The sequence below is a fragment of the Vidua macroura genome, chromosome 5 (genome assembly GCF_024509145.1).
Source record: "Vidua macroura isolate BioBank_ID:100142 chromosome 5, ASM2450914v1, whole genome shotgun sequence".
Classification (NCBI taxonomy): domain Eukaryota; kingdom Metazoa; phylum Chordata; class Aves; order Passeriformes; family Viduidae; genus Vidua; species Vidua macroura.
This window is the reverse complement of record NC_071575.1, coordinates 54,204,052-54,224,947: the sequence shown is the minus strand read 5'-3', so window position 1 is coordinate 54,224,947 and position 20,896 is coordinate 54,204,052. Positions and strand designations below refer to the sequence as shown.

Below are 20,896 nucleotides of genomic sequence, written 5' to 3'. Positions count from 1 at the left end.
TCCATCTTCATATGGATTTAACGGAATTCTGAATGGCTTATTTTCAAGCCTTTTTATCTTGAAAACTTCAGTGAACAGTGTCTACCTTGTGATTCCAGTAGTGCATAATGTATTCATGAAGCACAGGTATACATTAAAATGTTAATCATTAATTAATTCTATTGTGGGTACACTCAGTTCAAGACTACTTAGTCATGATTGTCGGCAGGAGTGTTACTGAACTGCAAAAGAATGAATGGATATCACATGTGTGAAAAACTCTTCTGGGTTCTCTATTTGGTGAAATAAAATGGGAATGTTTGCAGTATTGCTGCTTCTTAAATAACCTTTTTTGTTCTTTTAATATCTGTCTTCTTTAATGTAGATACATTTTACTCTCCCAGACAGTCGGATTTTGGTATGTGCACCATCAAATGCTGCAACAGATCTGATTTGCTTGCGGCTGCATCAAAGCAATCTCTTAAAACCAGGAACTATGGTTCGAGTTAATGCTGCCTTCAGGTCAGCAGAGGTAAATATTGCCTGCCACTTAAGATTTCCATTTTAATATTTTTTACCTTAAAATACTGATTTAGTATTTTAACTCTCAGTGGCTATGAGGCTGCTTAGGTTTGAGTAGGTATTTCATTGTTTCAGCTTTTCTAGAAGAGTAACTGGGAAGTTGATCATAATCCTTAATTTGATTGTATGAGCATAGGATCTTCACCTTTTTCTTGCTGTGTGTAACTCTACAAACAGCAAATAGGCACTGGTGGGGATTTTTGATTTCATTCGTTTTTTTGTTACAATCCAGGTTAAGACTACTTACACAGAAAATAAGCAAGTAGGATTGTCATCTCTATGTGGGACACACACCTTGTGGGTTCATTTCATATATACATATATATTTATACATATGTATATTTATTTATACATGTGTGTGTATAAATAGATACATACACATATACACACATTTGTGTATATATATACATGTGTGTGTATGTATATATGCACATATATATGTGTGTGTATATAGATGAGTATATAAAATATCCAAATGTTCCATTTTGATCCTTACAATAAAGCATGTCTTGCATATGTACTATTTTGCTTAGGCAAATTAATTAATTCATTGTAGTATATGAATGGGTGTTAGTCTGTGATTTGCTCAGCTTTTAAAATAGTCTTCAGAGAGCTTTTCTATTCAAATTTAAAAGTTCTGTTTTAAGCTGTCAAGTTGTTTTACCTTTTTGTTTCTGCAGCAAATTGATGACATGGTGAAACCGTACTGCAAAGATGGTGATGATATTCAGAAGGCATTGTGGTCCAGGATTGTAATTACAACATGCAGCAGTGCAGGATTGTTTTATCAAACAGATACACGGTACAGTACCATAGATAGGAGTATCACTGAAGTGGCTGGATGACACAAACCCCAGAGCTTTTACAGTCTGTCTGACCTATAACTTGGGCTGTTTTAATAGTTTATTGCATGCACCTGTATTGTGTAAGAGAGCAAAGCACTTGGTTTTAGTAATGTTTAAGCAGAAACTAGAAACTTTCTCCATGGTAATTTTAGGAATTATCTTGAGTAATGTTTAAGATTTTTGAAACAATAATGTCTCCTCTGCCACCAGTGAGAATCGCATTGCTCATGACAATCACTTGGCTCAAAATGATTTTCATACTAAAAATGTATTTGGTTTTTATCAAGTCACCTTTACTAACTGTAAACAACTATCATATCAAGTTCTTTTAACCAAGGTTGTCTCTGACTTGGATTTTAACTTCAGAAAAGGACAGTCTAAAGCCTTACTATCTCGAATTGTTTGGCAGAAACAAAGCTTGGGGATTGTCTTTGCTACACCAAGTGCATTGTTTTTATTCAGTATCTTAAGGAAACTGAGAATAAGGGAAGCTTTTCTAAGTATCTTAACATTGGTACAATGCTTTAATTAAAGGTTGTGTATAGCAGAGTATGTAAGTGAAATCAAAGATGAAAAATGACAGGGGATTGTTTTTTTCTGTATTTCCACTGGCAATACCCATCTGCTCTGCATCTATGGGGTTGCCTGGCACACTTGACTAGGATATTAACACAGTTGCTGAGGTCAACCACAGGGTGGCAGAATGAACTAATCTGAAAACAGCCCTGTTTCAGGTTAATGTTATTTAATTATAGGCTTGGACACTTCACTCATGTGATTCTGGATGAGGCGGGTCAAGCAAGTGAACCGGAGAGTCTGATTCCTATTGGGTTGATTTCAGAAGCTGATGGACAGGTAGTTCTCTTAACATCGTTTACTGAAAGGGAAAAAGCTTGTTTATTATTTTCATATTTTGTAGAATATGTAGAATGCAAGCAGCCATTTTCTGGTAATGAGTTTTGTAATAGAGATTATTCATGCATAATATCAATTCTCAGCACTTAAGTTTCTTTTCATCTAGAACAAGTCTGTGTTGGGAGGACTGGGTCTGTGTGGGAGATATCAAAATAAAAGATGTGTTCTGTTTAAGACAACAACATGCTTCTGACCTTTGCAAACAAATGTTTGAAGGAAAGCAGAATATTTGATATGAATTGTTCTCTGAATTCTGAAATGTGTATGTCGTTATAAAATGATGTTTCAATAACAATTGTTTTAATCTAAGATGGATGTTCATAAATTTCATGTACAGATAATTCTCGTTGGAGATCCGAAGCAGTTAGGGCCAGTAATAAAATCTAAACTTGCAGAGTCTTTTGGATTAAGTATGTCCTTGCTAGAAAGACTGTCATCAAGAGAGCTATATCTGAGAGATGAGGATGCTTTTGGTGCCTGTGGAGCATACAATCCTTTGCTGGTGAGTTAAACTTTCCATCAACCTTTTTCAGCTCAATCAAAAAAAGGAGAAGTTGTGGTTTCTTACTACCATTTTGTTCCCTGATGCTTAGTGATAAGTCTAGCTTAAGCATGAATTAGCTAGAAAAGCTTGATTAGTTTGCATATGTAGTCTGAATAGTAAAGATGCTGAGTCCTCCAGCATGTTAAAACTTTTCTTTGAAGGGATCCTCTATTCTTAAGTATCATAAGTCAAATATGGTGCACAAAGCACAGTTGTAAATAATAGCTTAAAATTCCCTTTCGTCTTCATAGTCCAGGTTTAGCATAATTTCATTTTCCACAGATGAAAAAGTACAATTTCTGCTTTTAACATAAAAAGACAAACAGAGTCTCTTCTTTGAAGATTAATTTTGCAAACATCATTCTCATACGGAATAAGAGAAATTGTTCTTATTTCTTTATCATGTCTTCCTTTGAAGGATAGTTTCCCCAGACTCCTGTATGGGCAAGTACCTAAAATCTATGTTAAGTGGCAGAGGTAGCATAGTATTTAAACAAGTACAGATGTTTGAGCTGCTTTCAATTACTGTTTGAATCCAAAACATAGGGCTGATGTTAAGCTTCCTAAGATGCCTTCCTATTCTCATGGTAACATACTTTGAAGGACTAAACTGAGAGCAAAAGATGACTAGATGACCATGGAAGTAGAGAAGGGAGGAAATCTGATGGCAGATTTAAGGGTGAAAGTGAGGATGTTTGGACCTAGGCTTTAGGTGAGGTTCAGCCTGCTGAAAAACCTGTCACACTTCCTCCTAAAATCTGCTAATGCAAACTCTGGTCGTTGTGTTCCTTACACAGCGCTTAAGGAGAATTGTCATAGTGAGAGATAAGGAAATGGGAGGGCCTTAAGGATACGTTTTGACTGTAATATCCTGTGTTATCCTTTTTACAAGACTGGTTTTTTTTGAGCTGGTTATTACTTTCTGGAATGTTTCCTTAAGATTATTCTTTCATTTAAAGATAAATACCTTTTAGATGTTTTAAGACCAGCTTCTGTCAGCTGTTCTGATGCTCCCTGTTTGCCTGTCAAGACTTCTTCAAAAGAAGACATTATATCCATTGAAACTCCATAGAAGTAATCTGACTCTTAAAAAAAGGGGAATGTGTCTATACATCAAATGTTTCAAGAAACTGGGGAACAACCCATTCGTCTGCCATGTACATTCAATTCTCTTTGTTTCTCCTTTGGAGAGGAGGGAGATGGTCCTTCAAAAAACTGCTTTGGTGTACTTCTTACTTAAAGAAGACCACAACTGCAATTTTTGCCTTGAATACAGTTCTTTGGCAGCCTTAGAAACACTAAATGCTAGCAGATGGTAAGGTAGTAACTGTGTTCTGAGAAGTCTGATGAATAATTACCTGTTTCAGTTACAGATTTTGGATTTTGTCTTCACAGATCACTAAACTCACGAAGAACTACAGGTCACATTCTGCATTGCTTGCCTTGCCATCTAAATTGTTTTATCATAAGGAACTAGAAGTTTGTGCAGATACCTCAGTAGTGACTTCTTTCTTGAATTGGGAGAAATTGCCTAGGAAGGGATTTCCATTAATTTTTCATGGAATAAGGGTATGTAAAATGTTCGTACAGTGAGCTAACTGTATAGGCTTGCTAGCAGTTTGCTGATTTTTTTTTTAGAATAAATTCTAGAAAGGATATGAAAAAAGGTTAAACTGCCTTTCACAGGTAATGTGAATTCCTGACCATTTGGTTTTAAATACAAATACTGAAGTCAAATATTTGCTATGCACTTGAGCAGCTGCCTCTCGAAGTGCACTGTGGAGACATTTTCATAGAAGTTTAAATGCATAGCAGATGACCAGACTGGAGTTACCATCAGCTGCTCTAGATTGCTTTTGATGAGAGTTTCCTACATTAAATGGATACAAGCCTCTAAAACCAAAGGATTGTTAGAGCTTAACTTGGCAGGGGAAAAAGTAGTACCTTGGGAAAAAAAATTTCTTTAGTCTTCCAGGAAGTTAGTAAGAAGTAATATCTGCTGCTTGGAAAGGTTTGGTTTAGAACACTTCCACCTTGAAAAAAGCAAGATACCAGCTTATTAACATATGTTATTCTGAGTTGAGATATAACTCCTTTGTTGCATACTTAAAATACTGTTGTTATAACAATTATATTTATAAATGTATAAAAAAATATAAAATGTGAGGTGATACTTTTTCTCTAGAAAAGGTGTATGGAGAGGAAGAGAAATTATATATACTATTCCATCTTTTTTTTTTTTTGCATTGAGGAGGTATAAGAATAATATATTAATGAATACGTAGTCATTTCTGCACCTGATCTCCATCATCTCATTTGCTTTCCCCCAATACAGGGCAATGAAACACGTGAAGGTCGCAGTCCTTCGTGGTTTAATCCAGCTGAAGCAGTTCAAGTAATGATGTACTGTTGCCAACTGACAAGAAGTGAATACTCTGCAGTCCCAGTGACAGATATTGGAGTGATTGCACCATACCGTAAACAGGTATAATGTTTAACAGGTCTCATGTCTTCAGAGCTTCAAAGCTGCTGTATTTCATCTCGTGTATTTATATGGTGGCTGTGGTTTGTTAAAGCAGGGGGACATATCTTAAAATTCCACCATAGTGTATCCTGATACACAGTGTATTATCAGTGATTATGATGCTGCCATTGATATCTAAAAGACAGCAATAATGTCATTCTACTGGTTTTTCAGTTTTAAAAATCAAGCAGTTAAGGAGACCAGTTTGGAAATAAGCACATTTTCAATTGCTGGAAGTAATGAGTGCAAGTCAAGAATTCATTACCCAACAGCTGGAACAGCAGTCTGGTTCTGTCATTCTCTCTGCACTGAAGACTGGAACAAAAGGGAATTATTGTGAAGTATATGGTGTGACACCTTGTTGTGGTCTTGAAGAGACTAGAGGAAGCAATTACTGTGACTTCTTAGCTGTCCCATAGTCAGACTTGAAGTTTGTAATGCTCTTTAAAACTCTAGAGAATGTTGAACACTAATTTCAAATGCTGTGCTTTATTTTTAAATGTATTTATATCCACGTGTGTTAAGTATATGATGTTTACTTTAATTTTTAAAATAAACTTAATCCCATTTTACTTGCAGAGGAGATTTTGGACAGTGCACATAATTCTTCTTGCTTTTCACATCTCAGAATTCATAACCTTGCACGTGTGGCTTGGGGAAAACACTGAGGTGTATGAACAAGACCAAGCCCTTGTGAAGAAATCTCACTTGCAAATTAAAGCTTTGCTTTTATCAACCCAGCTAGTCAGGTGTATGCACCTGTCTGTGTTTACAGTTATTATTTGTTTTTTCAAATATGCATTCATACTACTGATGTGACTGAATTTCTTTCACCCTATAAACAATTATTTCACATGATTTAATGTGATTTTGTCTTTTGTCTGCTTATAATACAAGGCATATGATAGTAATGTCCACATTAAGAAATTCACTTTGTATTGTAGGAACACTAATTAGAAAATAGTCTTTGACTGTAATCTTCAGCTTAGTCAGGCAGGATTTCTTCTTAAATATTTTGGAGGGCTTCGGTTATGATCTCTGAGCAACTTTTAGCAGATGGCAGTAGAGTAATCCCATATGTACGAGGATCCTGGTGCCTGAAACTCCTTGTTCTTTCTCTTTTGGTAGATACTTAAGATCATATCTCACTTCTGCCTTTCACTCTGCATGATGCACCTGGCAAGCAAATGTGGAATCTTTGTAGTCTTCTTCAAGGGCTAATGGAAGCTGCTTGTCCTTGGATCTATTGTATGCATGGTTTTAGATATGATGCACATTGGAAAAAAAGGGTTTAATGATCTGAGTTATTCTTCTCTTTAAAATCTGGACTACTAAAAATCTCCTGCCTTATGTTCAATTTATGGTAGAGTACTCCTTTACCTAAGTTGTGTATTAGCTGTGATACGTTCTTGTAGGAAAAGTTAGTACTTTATTTTAAAATCTTACTAGTGAACGATGGCTAAGCTTGCTGTATGTGGTACGGTTTTGGTTTTAAAGCGGTCCACTCGCAAATGTAACACTAAATTCCCTCAACTACCTTTGTGGTTTTTTTTTTTTTTTTTTTTTTGATAGGTGGAAAAAATTAGGTTTCTTCTCAGAAGTATTGATTTGGAAGACATAAAGGTTGGCACAGTAGAAGAGTTTCAAGGGCAGGAGTACATGGTTATCATCTTATCAACCGTGCGTAAATCTACTGTGGTCCTATTGAGAATTTTTACGTGTCTAATTCTGTGTTTCATTTTTGATATAAGCCTTTAAAAAATTTAGAAGCTCTATTTTTTGTCAGTCTGTCACAATATTTGAAAGCAGATCTTATTAAGTGCAATATTGTAGAGTTACTCTTCTTTTTAAAATCTGGATTCTTAAAAATCAGTTGCTTTCTATTTAAATTATGGTAGTAGTACTTCACGTTTGCAGCTTGGAGGAAGAGTCCACAATTTTCTCACTTTTTTTTTCCTGATGGCAATGGTACTGTGCTTACTTTCTCTGTTCCATGTCATACCATAGCTTTTCAATCCAAGTCTCCCTTAAAGTAGTTCTAGGTATGTACTATACTCCTATTTGTAAGAACTCATTATTTAGGTTGTGAAAATTTTCTTTTTTCAAAGATAGGTTCAAATATGGATGAAATATGGGTGAAAAACTAATGAGTCATAGTTTTAGCACTCTACTTGTTGTGGCTGTTTTTCCAATGCTAAGACAAAGCAGAGTGATGAGGCTGCTGAAGAAGGCATACTGAAGGACACATTGTGAATTGTCATTCAACTGAGTGGATTGTTGCAGTAAGAAAATAGTATGTTAAACTGTGGTATCTTGTGTTCTCATCATTTTATTTCTAAAACTATTCTTAATTTTAGGTGCGATCTCAGAAAGTCGTAATTGATAATGAAAAACACTCTTTGGGCTTTCTCTGTAACCCAAAGAGATTTAATGTAGCAATTACTAGAGCAAAAGCTTTGCTGATTGTCGTGGGAAATCCTCACATTCTTGTGAAAGTAAGTTTTGAGTTTATATCTTTGAATCGTGTATGTTATTTGCCACAGCAATTGAATGATTTTTGTGGTTAATCTGATGTTAGGAAGCATCAGAACATGTTAGGAACTTGTACATTGTCCTCAGTCTGCATTTAGGAATATCTGATCTCCGTAGGTTCCTGCACAAATGGACAGTTCAGGCACACACACAGTAGATTTCCAAGCGCAAGGGAAATTGTGCTCTGTGCATAGACACCTAACTCCTTTTTGTCTCCAGCATGGAGGCTCTGACCTCCTCTAAAGTTCTCCAGCAGCCTGCAAGTCCAGTAAGCATGTTCTGAATAACCTCACACAATTAGGTTCTTTACAAAATGTAGTTGCATCACTTTAAATGGAGGGTGGCAGAAGTGATCGTTCCCAATTAATGTGACGAGTGCCAGGGAGGAGGACTCTTTTTGGGCGTATGCATGGTCCTTCCACAGGAATAAGTTGAGCTTGTCTTAATATCTCATTTTATATCTGACTTCGTGAACAACAAGGAAAACAGTATTCCAGAAATGGTCTGAATGAGAATTTAGTTCCCCCACAACTAACATGTAACTACATGTTATTGGGAGCAACTATAGGTACCTTCCTCATATGTTTCACCATACTTGCACCATTTGTAGAGTTCTGTTTCTGGAAGAGGTCCTATTAAATCTCTTACATTTATGTGTAATGTTAATTTGTTTGAAAATTCCCTTCACAGGGCACCACGATTACAGTTACATATTAATTTTCTCTTGTAGGATCCCTGTTTTTGTGCACTGTTAGAATACAGTTTAATGAACAGAGTTTATGTAGGTTGTGACCTGCCTGCAGAGCTGGAACATCTGCAGAAGTAAGTGTCTGGTCTTCACTTCAACCTTGCTAGATATCGATCTGTTTACAGTATTTTTAGAGCTAGTATCATTTGAAAGATTGATAGTACAACAACCTGTTATCATAGTAGGATTGGATTTTGCATTCGTAAGTAAACATTATGTAAACATTATGAGGTAGTGTAACCCTGTTTTCTCCCACCCCATAAGAGAGTCTGAGCATTAATTATTAAATAAGAACAGCTGTTGACTTTGGTATCTTGTGTATCCCCAAATGATAATGGCATATTTGATGAACATTAAGGTGGAAGGTACAGCAGAAGTATTTAAGGTGATTTCACTATAGTTAAAAACAAAGTGCTTAAAATTTGATTTAAATATGTTCCTTCTAATAACATGTAATAAATACAGTGTTCAATGGGTATTATATAATAGATTATACTATTTTTCTAATCAAAGCTGTTGTTTATGGGAAAGGTAAGCAAGATACTTATGTGACTCCTTTTAATTGAGAGGTGTGACTAGTTTTTTTGTATTCAAGATGCGTTCAAGAGTTTGGTATTTATCTGTTTTGAAACTAAAAACACTTATGAGAAATTCAGTCCTGAGCAGATCAAGCACTTTTTGTCCTCAGGGAGAGGCACATGTTCTGAAATGGACAGAAGTGTCTGCAAACAAGACTTTTTTTTTTTTTTTAAGAAGTGAAAAAGTTGAAATTAATAGTGTAAATTAGTAGTGGCACCCTTATTAGGTTTTCTGTTTAAAATATGTATTACTGTGCCTCTGCAAAGAACAGTATGCTTGAATCCTCCAGGCTTCAGGAGAAAAGTATTGAAGGACTCCTATGTCAGCTTTTCCATATTTTATAATTGTTTCAGCTTCTCAGTTTTCTGACTTGTGTAGTGCCACCTAAAACTGGACTGTCCCAAGAACATAAATGTGTGTCATTGTTGTGGGAGTGTTAAAGTAATATATGTATGATGTGAACTGGAATGATACATTAAATATCTCCACTCAACTGATATTGAGTGTACCTTAAGTCAAAACTCTACTTCCAGTTTTTGAGGCCTTTGTATATATAGCTGAGATTACACAGGGTGTTTTTGGTTTCCACTGTAGTTTAGCCATCTGCTGTGGTGTATGTCAGAGCAATATCTTAAGTGGTGGGTTAAAGAAAATTAAAACTGTGTTTTGCCTTCCTGTAAATGTGCTATATAATAAACTATGGCATTTTATTTTGGCAAAATTAAAACAAAATGATAGGTTAGTGGTATTTCTGCTCTTGGCTTAATTTGGCACTGTGCTTTTCCATTAAACAGCATTTTTCTGTTTTCCTTGTCCCGTACTTGGTGATTAAGTCTTGCTACACAGCACTTCAGGAGTAACTTGAAAATTAGACACTATGTTTAAAAATTGCCAGTACAAGAAGACGGCTTTCTGTATCAAACAGAAGTGTGTTAGATAGGAGTATTGGCTACAGAAAAACAATTGAAGCAGGGGAGAAAGACGGGAAGCTTTTGTTTGCCTTGTTTAGAGTCCTTTCATGTCACTTCCATTCCCGGTATGCACTGTGCTGCTTCATCTTGCACGCACAATAAGCCGGGGATATATGCAGATACTGCATATATCAGTGTATATGTATATCAGTATCTGCATATATACACCATATGCAGATACTGTAACTTATGTGCACTCTTCTTAAGGAAAGGTAGTAGTATTGAATCTGTAGGTGGGTGCCTAAAGGTGCTGTTCCAGCTGGTGGCTGAGGGAGCTGGGTGGTGCTTTGTGGCTTCTCAATTCTTTCATAAAACCACACAGGTGATAATGCAGAAGGGAGGTCCATGAAGCATACCCTGTGTGTCAGGTCCTAACATGCTTGGGCATGTCTTTATTAGCACACAGTAAAGCTAGAGCCCCAAAAATGATTTTGCTTCAATAAAAGCTGGGGTATTTGGTGCTTTTTTTTGAACAGAGAGAGCTCTCTGTTAATGTGCCTTTTAGTGCAAAGATGTTTAGATCGTGTGTTTTCATAAGAGATCCATGTATTCCTAAGAATATAGCACTTCCCCATCTCTGGAAGTATCCAAGGCCAGGCTGGATGGAGCTCTGAGCAAGCTAGTGTAGTGGAAGCTGTTCCTGTCCACAGAAGGGGGCACAGAACTAGATGATCTTTAAGGTCTCTTCCAGCCCAGGCTATCCAATAATTCTGTGATGTTCTGTCTGTCAAACAACAAAACATGTCCCTGTATGAGTACCAGAGAGATGATCCCAGTCACTGACAACTTGGAAGGTGATGGCTATTGCAATATATGTGTGTTTAGAGGGCACATAGCAGCTGAAAGAGCATTGAAGCTACTGTAAAGGGAAAGGGGACACAGTGTTGTGCCTCAGTGAGACTTTTTAAGCAACAGCATGTACCATGTTGACACAAAGACAAAATTGTGCTCCAAAGGACAAGTGCTAATGGTGCAAATTTGTTGTTTCAATTGGTCCTTGACAGCAGAGTGGCCCTGGGACAAGGGAGGGTGGCAGGGCCTGCAGCATGACCTGGCAGAGCAGCCCAGCCAGAGCAAGGTGCAGTTCCTGCTGCACTGGAAGGCCTGCCCTTGGCACAGAGCAGGTGGCCAGGCCAGCTGGGACAGAGAGCTGAGCCAAGCCCATGCACAGCCCTGGCAGCAGGGAGGGCAGAAGCATGAAAATATGCATATTGTCGGCTCTTGGCAATTTGCTGAAAACAGCTTTTAGGAAGTCAAGGGCCTTTGGTGGTTTCCACTCTGTTTTTGATCTGTACCCTGGGGCAGTGAAGAGGATGAGGTAGTGAGAGCAGAAGGGTAATGAAAGGTCTCCCTTTTTGCTTCCATTAAATTAATGAGCAAACTGCCCAGATGGCATAAGTGAGGCAGAAGAGATTCAACATAAACTATTTGTTTAGACTGCCTAAAATAAAGATCTCCTTTGTGTGGAACAGAATAGTGACCAAAAGGCATTTTCACCTTGCGTCATTTCTGTTTTGGGAAGAGCTCTCTGCAGATTGTTCAGGTCTTGCTGTGGAAAAGAACTGTGCCTGTAGCGCTCCAGATGTGTATTTCCATCCTTGAAATAGCATGCTGGTTTTCATAGGCTCCCTACCTCTGCCACCAGTCCAGCAGCCTGTGCAGAAAGGGCAGGTGCTGCCATAGTCAGAGCCAGTCAAGTTCAGCATGTGCTGTACTGTCATTTTGCTGGCAGGTAATGCAATTTCTTCTGTCCAAATTTCTGTAGTCCGGAGGTTGTGCTGGAGTTGCCTCTTGGAAGACTTGACATTTATCAGATGTGTCGATTTTTAACTTAAGACACAGGGAATTGCTGGTAATAGGGTAGAAAATAGCTGCAATTAACTTTCTCAGGCTGGTCATTAATTTTACTTAAGCCATCACCCATTTTTAAAAACAATTTGTTTGCCAGTCTTCTGTCAGATTTCTTCATCTGAATAATACAATCAAGGGGGTTTTTAAGTGTACTATACTTGGTACTGCTAGCCAGGCAATAAGTCATTCCAGATACATTCTGTCCTGTTTGCACTGAAAATGGTAACAGTAATATTATCCCTTTTTACTTTATTATATCCAGAATTTAAGTCTTAAAAATGATTGTGCACTGCAAGCATTGCATATGTGGCCTCCATGGTAATGCCCTGTACATGAACCTCATTTGTGTATGGAGACATTGCTACCACTACAGAAAAGTCTAGCAAGAGAAAACTTCAAAAACAGATTAAAAAAAAAAAAAGTGACAGCAGATACATGTGGAAAGAAACATGTAACAAAAAGTGGCATAATTAATTTTTACTGAATTTATTAATGGTAGAAATAAAAATAAATTCATTACAAACAGATTAATGCTATGTTTTATATTGCTGTGTAATCTTTATCCAGATTAAACTGCACATCTGCCTGTGATTGAAGTTAACAAGATTTGGTCTGGACTTCAAAGCCAATCTGCATTGTCCTGCTGCCTGCTTCTAGAGATACTGTAAAATAAGTTGCCTTTGTTTCCTCACCATGAGAAATGTGAACAGTTCAACATCGTTTTCCCTCTGTTTCTCATGTCCTAGTGTTTGTGTCACTCTTTGTATATCCAGACAAGAGCAGAGTGCTGCCTGCCTTTAGACATAGCCTGCTAAGGAGTAACACTTAATAAGAATCAGCCTTGCATGTGCCATACCTGAAGAAACAGTAGTGCCAAGTCTGGTGACAGTGGTTTGAACTGCATGTCATTGTGGTCCCAAACATGTTCCTTCTATAAATGATGTTTCAGAGAGTTTTCAGAGTTGATTTTCCATTGAACCACGTGGAAAAATCAACTCTTACCTCACAACACTGTGGGTGCATTTTTTTAAAAATCTCTTGAATACAGTGAAGTGCTTTAAAATTGCATTATCTCTCTTCTGTTTATCCCCAGTGCATTAAACTCGCCATTATTTCTTAAAAAATAAAATTGCATTTGTATCCTAGGAACAACCTGTGTTCCAAAAACTTCAACTTTAGTAATACCTTGTGCTCTTACTGTAAAATGAATTTGCCATTTCTTTTTTTTTATGCTGGGAGTTTTTGTACTGCACTTGCAGCTGGAAACCCATAGCACATCAGACCTTGCAATTCACAAGGCTGAGAATTGTAGAAATTTGTATTGAAACAAAACTCCAGATAAAATTTGTATCAGCAAGCCTTCTGCTGAATCATAAAACAATTCTTCAGGAACTTACCTCATGCAGTCTGAAGATAGGGCATAGATACAAAGTAAATTCACTCTTCTCAGTAATGCCATTGAAATTCAGACATTTTCCTATACAGGGCTGAGTACTCTATGCCCAATAAGGAATTTAATTTAAATTTCTGCCCACCTTGTGGACTTCACTGAGTTTTTGAAACTGTAGATCTGTTTAAGAGTTTCAACTCTTTTTTTTTTTTTTTCCCTGCATACCTATTGTGCAATAGGTAGGTATGTATGCAGAAAGTCCCACAACCTGTGAGGAGGAGGTTAATGCAGTACCCTGAGTGCTTGTATGTAAACATAGACAACTAATGTATGTTAAAAGTGTGAATAAACTCACAATTTCCATGCAGACAGGCTTGTGGAGCTGTGGATTTACTTACTGCATTTTAAAGATGGGGCAGTGCAGAAATGTTTAAGAACATGATGAACGAAACCATCCCAGTTTCTATTTAAAGGTTATCCCAAACAGCTTATAAAAAAATATCTGTGTACTATTTGCACCTGGAAAATTAACTACTTTCTTACTGAGTATGGGGCTGAAACCTTTAAATGATGACTTTCAGTCAGGTACATATTGAATCTCTTTCTCCCCTTTTACCACAATATTACAGTTTCAGTATGAATTTTTGAGCAGCTGCTGCCTATTTTGTGGTACATATATGCAGTGTCTTGATCCATTAACACCTGAGTGGTTCCATTAGCACAGATAGAATGAGACAGGTACCTCAGCAATTATTTCACCTGACTGACATCTTCTGCATCAGCAGCACCTGGGGAGGCACATACCTCCCTGTCCCTGGCAAAGCAAGGAATTACTGCACACCCTCTGCAGAGCCACAAAAGTGTTGTGTTTAAAGAAACCATGTAGCCTGATCCAGCTCCTGCTGCCAGCAGTTCCATGCCATGTATTTCAGATTTTGGTAGAGTCACTCCTGCTTTCCATTGTGTGATGCAGAGCAAGGTTTATATGACACTTTGTTTCTTTCTTCAGAAAATAGGCTTTTGCAGGTATTAATAGTTGACATTTCTTTAACATTCTTTTCTAGTTTTATTTCTTTTACTAATCAAAAATGAGTATTTGACTTACTTTCACATAAGAAAATACACTGGGATCTAATATCATAAAGACTAATTTTCCTTTTGTGGCTTTGGAAGCATGATGAACAGCTACAGCCCACAAACGGCTGAATGCCCAGGGGCAGCATTATATTTTCTGCAGATATTACCTGTGTTATTTGACTTGACTGTTATTTTTTTACTTTATTTTTTTTTCTTCATATGTGAAAATGTCATTATATCCAAATTTAATTCTGCTTCAGCAGAAGCTTTATTTAATAATATATGCATCTAACCTTTCTTCAAGTATCTTTGCTGTTATTGTCATATATCTGGCAGCTTGTGAATAAGCATGAAAGCTTTTCATAGGCTGTAATTTTCTGTATCAAAAAACTAACAAATACATATTAAATATCTTAGAAAAGCATTCAAAAGAATCTAGTACATCAAATAATTATTTCTGAGAATATCAACCAAATTTGTCATTTTGTCCAAGTGTATTTGATACAGTTGGCTTCAGATGTGGCTTTCTGGGTTCCTGGTGTAAATCCTGCTCTTCTCTCTGTCTTCTACCAAAATACATCAGTTACAAGAAGCTTTCCAGCATGGTGAAGAGCTGGAAAGCTTTCAGTTCTTGCCAGCAGAAAACATGACATAATCTGACACTAGCAGGGTTGGGAAGAAGGCACATCCATTCCACAGCCTTCATACCAGGGGGTGTCTGCCCTTACCTTGTTGGTTGGCATTAGCTATGACACACGGTGTGATCTCTGCAGTTTCTCTTCAGGACAGACTACATGGCCCATAGTTCCCCATGTAAAATGGGGGTGAAAGGATGTGTTCCATTTTTTAATAGAACTAAAGGCTTCAAGCAGTTAAGTTGAAAATAGTTCAGATTACTTTGTAATTAACTCCTTAATAAACAGTTTGCAGATTAGCTGTTTCCTTTCATTTGGTGGGGGTTTTCACTTGACTATTTTTGAATAAGCTCTAGGAGATAATGACGGGATATAAAGTATCTCCCCTTAATGCAATACATTGATTTGATCTTCTTCCTATTTTCCAAAGAAAATGCTAATTTAGTGTAACTTTATTTTCTGCATCATGACTGACAACTTTACCATCCCTGCCCACTGTCTACCCTGTTCAGCTCTCAGGGTTTCATCTGTTCCAAGTTTGTATAAGGAACTTTGCCTCTTACCTCTGTCTGGACAAACAAAATGGGTTTGATCCATAACTTCAGCTTATAGTCGTAGGCATGCTCTAGCAATAGGGGCTTGTGTCTAAATTACTATTTCATATTTCATAAATTACTAAATTTCATAATATAAATTCAGAATAGTGAGAAATGATACCAGCACTGATATTTACTAGTCAGAGGTAAGTAGTTTAATGCAACCAGGATAATCCTGGAGACGTCCACATTACTACACCTGGATTACAGAGTGTCCTGCGAGAGCCCGATTGCCAAGCCATGCACAAGTGCAGACCATTTACACACACATGTGCAGTGGTTTAGCTTTACCAATGAGAGTATTTCCATTTCTTTAAGTGTAGGGCAATAAAATTAAGAAAGTGCATTGGGTTATAGAAGCAAGGAGGTAACCATCAGCACCTGCAGGTTTGCCAAAAATAACAAAACACTACATGAATTTAAAAAGTTTTGCCCAAGGCTTCAGTCACAGGATTACAAGAAAAACCTTTTATGTTGATAGATGAGAATCCAGCTCTTCATTGCATATGTTGCATGTAATCTGACCCTAATAGCTCTTAGGGGGAATATCCCTTACAAAGCTCAGTGTTTGCAGACAGGAATGGAGGGACGTGATTTGCAGTTACTGTACAGCACTTAACCACACTACATCCCCAAAGTATATGTTCTTTCTGTATTTGGGCATCTTTCCAGATGTAAGACAGACATGAAATGCTACCTGTGTAGCATAAAGCCATAGAAGTGGTTTAGTGTGGAAGAGACCTCTGGAGATCCCCTAGTCCATCCCCCCTGTTCTGAGCCTGTCGAACAGGGCCTGGTTGCTCAGGGCCATGTACAGTTTTATTTTTAGTAGTTCTGATATTGCTCATTGCTTTTAAGAATATACTCTTTCTCACATATATTTGACTTTTACTTTTTTTGAGAAATGCTGCAAGGATTTTTCTGTTCTCAGTTCTTTACTTCAGTCACTTCTAAATCTCTGAGCTGAAACTAAGCCAAAATATTCTTGTGTAAGCTATAGTCAAAGGGGAAAAGATGATTATGAGTTCTTGAATAGTAAAACCAGATATTTTAACTCTTTCTCATTGTTGCTATATTATTATTCAAAACTGCTGTATTATAAAATTGGCAAAGCACTGTTTTTATTGGGAGTTTTTGTCCAATCTTGTTGGATGTGTATTTTGGCATTCGTGAGAAAATAGGCCTACATCTGGAAATAAATGCCAGGAAATCTCCATTTGTACATGCCCATTTGCAAACATTAGACAGCAGAAGCCACTGAAGATTGTATTTTGGTTCTGCATTACTTTTTCTGGGATATAAAATGAGGAATGTCACCAGCTGAAGTTCCTGGACACTAAGTCCTTCTGATATCATGTTCAGTTTACACTGGAACGTCTTGTGGGTAGGCCAATGCCTAAATTCATATGCAGGTAGCATCTGCAAGAAGATGTGACAAAGACTGCCTGACCCCCACAACTCAATATACGAGACCTTACGAGGTAGGAGGGTGTTGGCAAGTATCCACATATGTGGATGCCAAGCTTGAGACAAGTAAATTACCTTGGCACCATGCATGCTGTTATGCCTGACAGGCTCCAGGCAGCAGCTCTCAGTGGTCATGCTATGTCTGACAGTCTTGTGGCAGTTGCAAGTAGCAAATCCACCCTCTTCCATGGGAATGCAGAACTGCTCCCAGGAGGACACATCCCTGTGGTGCATTGTGAGACTTGTTTTTTTGTAGCAGGCTCAAGGGCAGAAGTTTGTTGGGCTGCCAAGGCATATGGCTTTGCAGGGCCTGCATAGTGGTTGTGTTTACTGGCAGCTGTGGTTTGGGACAGTGGATCAGAGGGACAGTTCATCGTTACGTGAATTCATTGAGTATGAACACTGAACACAGAGCATACAATAAATCTGGCAAACAAGGCAAATGCTGCATTCTAATCCATCAACACTTCAGGAGCAGCAGAACAAGACACGGCCTGGTAGGTGGGACAGTACTGCCCTGCTGACATGGGATGAATAGTAAAGGCTCCACAGTGTCTGGAAGATGGCTGCAAGGGGGGTACTCCAGCCTTTGAGGGCTGTGGAACGTGACTGACGAAGTCCATTCAAGTACGGAAACAGGCTCTCAGCTATTGTACTTTGCAATCCAGTACATTTAGAAGATTCAGGGTGGGGCTGGCCTGTGCATGTGGAACACAAAAGCAAAATGGCACTGGCTTGAAAATTACCTGGATGTAGACTATACATACAGCCATGACTTGGTATTGTCACAGTCTGTAACTGCAAAACTAGACATGTTATACTGATAACTTACAGGTTTTTAACGTTCTTCTGCCTTTTTTTTTTTTTTTTTTTTTTTATTTGAGCACTCCTGGGATGAGGGCACTGTTAATTTTTATGGAGTATTTTGTGCTTAATTAATTGTAAGGACTTGAGTAGCTGAGGGCTTTTATTTTTCTTTACAGAGTAAGATATCAATTAAAATGTAAATCTTTACAATTGCTTTCTTTGGGACATGGGGATCCCTAATAATTGAGCTGTGGATTACTCACTGTTTTCAAGTACATTAATAATAATGTGTTGGCATAGCTGCTCCTTCTTAATTCCTTACAATTAAATGGACAATACTAAGTGTTAAATACAAGTAATGACTTGTATGCGTTTTGTCAGTGTATGCAAAGGGGATTAAAATAGTTGTGTAGTTAGATCAGCTGATTGATAATAACATTTAACAGTCCCTATCAAAAAGACTGCAGCCTGCATGAACAAAAAGTGATGAAAAATGGAGGAGCTTCACTTACTTTCTCATCCCTTCTCATTTCCTTTTCCCTTTTGCATCTTTACTTGAACATGTGATGCAGGGATGGCTGGAGGCTGGCTACCTGGATGAGACTTGTTTCTCCCCTTCATTTGCTTGACCTGTTCTCCCTGGAATTACCTTCATACTGCAGTAGCAAAAATGTAAAGGCCAATGTAAACTCCCTGTTAAGCATCTGCAAAGGAATGTTTGCAGCGAAAAGCATCTGCCTCTCGCCAGAATGAGGTAGAGAGGTCAGACCCCCACTGCAGGGAGAGGGGACCTGTGTACTCATAACCCTGTTTATGACATCCTCATAACAGGATCACAGAGCCACAAGAAAATTCTCCTTACTCCACAAACCTGTGTTAAGTTCTCTTCTGTTTGTCCTGCTTTTCTCTTCTTCCTGGAACACAGCCTCTCTCTTTTGCCTCTGCGGCAGAATGTTCCACAGCTCTCTTCCTAATCCCACACCCGGGTAGCAGCAGGATGCTCAGCCTTCTGGCAGCACAGCTTATCGTGCAGATCTGAGAGCTCCCTCCAGAACCCAGTAGGCTAGAATTCCTTAATAAATGTGCAAGAGAAGGAATCCTTCCCGTAATACTTCTGTATGTCAAGATGTAGGGTTAAAACCTGCCTTCCTCTTAATATACCATTTATTTGAATGTCAAAGAACAGAAATAGCAAGGTAATAATTGAGCATAACAGAATGCTCTGACCAAATATAAAATTACATTAGTATTTTCCTTTATTTTTCATTGAAAATTCTGAAATCCAGTAGCAGAGGAGACAGTGTGATATCCTAGGGATTTTACACTTATCCTTGGAAGTGAAAAATCTGAGCCCTCTTCAGCCTGAAGAATTTGAATATGTAGTTCTCAATAAAATGCCTGATCATGCTATGAAACAGGCTACAGCAATGTTCTCTGTCTGCCTTGCTGAGGCAGAGCCAGAGTGCAGCACAGTGCAAGATTAATGGGACCAGGGAGAGGGGACAAGCTATAGGGGACCTATGTGTAGCATAGCAAGTTGAGGACTCCCAGCAGTTTATGAGTTCTGGAGAGTTTTGTTCCTTGGCTCCAAATTATATTTATGTATTTTAGCTTGTGATGCTCAAACAAGTAGGACTTAGAGAAGATATCAGGGCTCTTATTCCTTCACTTAAGGCTTAATAAAAAGAACCATCATCATCTCATCTGTGCTTCCTTCTTCATTTGCATTAGGAGTTTACTTCAACTTTAAATGCTCTTTGCTACAGTGAACTGGAATTATGACTGCCTTCCATGTGATACTTAATACCACCGTCTGGCAGAATGAAGCCTTTCCTTTGCAAGCTTCAGAGTGGAATTTGAAAGAATGTTGCTGATTGCAGTCTGTACTGAGAGCAAAGCGTTCAGTGTGTGCTTTGCTTTCTTTTTCAGAATTTAAAATTTTGAAGCAAGAGACTAAAACAAGAATCAAGCTTTTCTTTGTCAACAGAAAGATACAAGTATAAAGGCACCCTTAAGTCAATATTGTCACAGTTCATCCCCAGGTGGCAGCTAATCCCCCAGAGCCACTCACTCACTCCACCAGTGGGATAAGGGGACTGTTGGAAGAGTCACAGTGAGAAAACTCACGGATTGAGATAAAGACAGTTTAAAAGGAAAAGCAAAAGCTGTGCACACCAGCAAAGCAAAGCAAAGCAAGGAATTAATTCACCACTTCCCATGGGCAGGCAGGTGTTCAGGCATCCGCAGGAGGGCAGGGCCCCATCACATAAAACAGTGCCTTGGGAAGACAAGCACACTCCATCACTCCAAATGACCTCCCCTTCCTCCTTCTTCCCCCAGCTCTATATACTGAGCATGATGCCCTCTGGTCTGCTGTATCCTTTGGGTCAGCTGGGGTTAGCTGCCCCAGCTGTGTCCCCTCCCAACTCCTTGTGCACGCCCAGCCTCCTTTCTGGTGGGGCAGTGTGAGAAGGGGAAAAGGCCTGCTCAGCAACAGCTAAAACATCCCAGTGTTATCAATATTGTTTTCAGCACAGATCCAAATCAGAGCGCCATTCTAGCTACTGTGAAGATAGTTCACTCTATCCAAGCCAAAACCAGCACAAATACACAATATATTTATGTCTTTAGTCTCCTCTGAAGTAGTACAAAATGCCAAAATTAAATTCAAATAAAATTTTAAGATGCCATTTTCTTTTTTTTTTTTTCGTGGTATTTATTAGTTTCTGTACTTTCAATGGGCTCTGTCTGTTTCTTCAGTCTCCTATTGGTGATTCCATCTCCAGGTCCCGTGCACTACCATGCCAACCTTTCTAACACTGTGCACATTCCTGGCCACAAGCAATCTGTACGC

The 20,896-nt window shown here is 38.2% G+C and overlaps 1 protein-coding gene across 3 annotated transcripts in view; it reads left to right on the top strand.

Annotated features, from left to right (window-relative positions):
* The window catches only part of MOV10L1 (Mov10 like RISC complex RNA helicase 1), a 39,784-nt gene extending 19,105 nt beyond the window's left edge, over window positions 1-20,679 (top strand). The window contains exons 18-27 of one of the 3 annotated variants that reach the window (XM_053979046.1): window positions 365-511; window positions 1,242-1,363; window positions 2,162-2,261; window positions 2,659-2,823; window positions 4,261-4,434; window positions 5,201-5,350; window positions 6,962-7,069; window positions 7,747-7,884; window positions 8,652-8,743; window positions 19,774-20,679. In XM_053979046.1, the coding sequence (XP_053835021.1) occupies window positions 365-511; window positions 1,242-1,363; window positions 2,162-2,261; window positions 2,659-2,823; window positions 4,261-4,434; window positions 5,201-5,350; window positions 6,962-7,069; window positions 7,747-7,884; window positions 8,652-8,743; window positions 19,774-19,792 (1,215 nt within the window). In that variant the 3' untranslated portion in view covers window positions 19,793-20,679. Of the gene's footprint in view, window positions 1-364; window positions 512-1,241; window positions 1,364-2,161; window positions 2,262-2,658; window positions 2,824-4,260; window positions 4,435-5,200; window positions 5,351-6,961; window positions 7,070-7,746; window positions 7,885-8,651; window positions 8,744-9,357; window positions 9,980-12,637; window positions 13,830-19,773 lie in introns of those variants that run through there. The other 2 variants (XM_053979044.1, XM_053979045.1) reach the window with 2 other exon arrangements.
* Window positions 20,680-20,896: the final 217 nt, after the last annotated feature.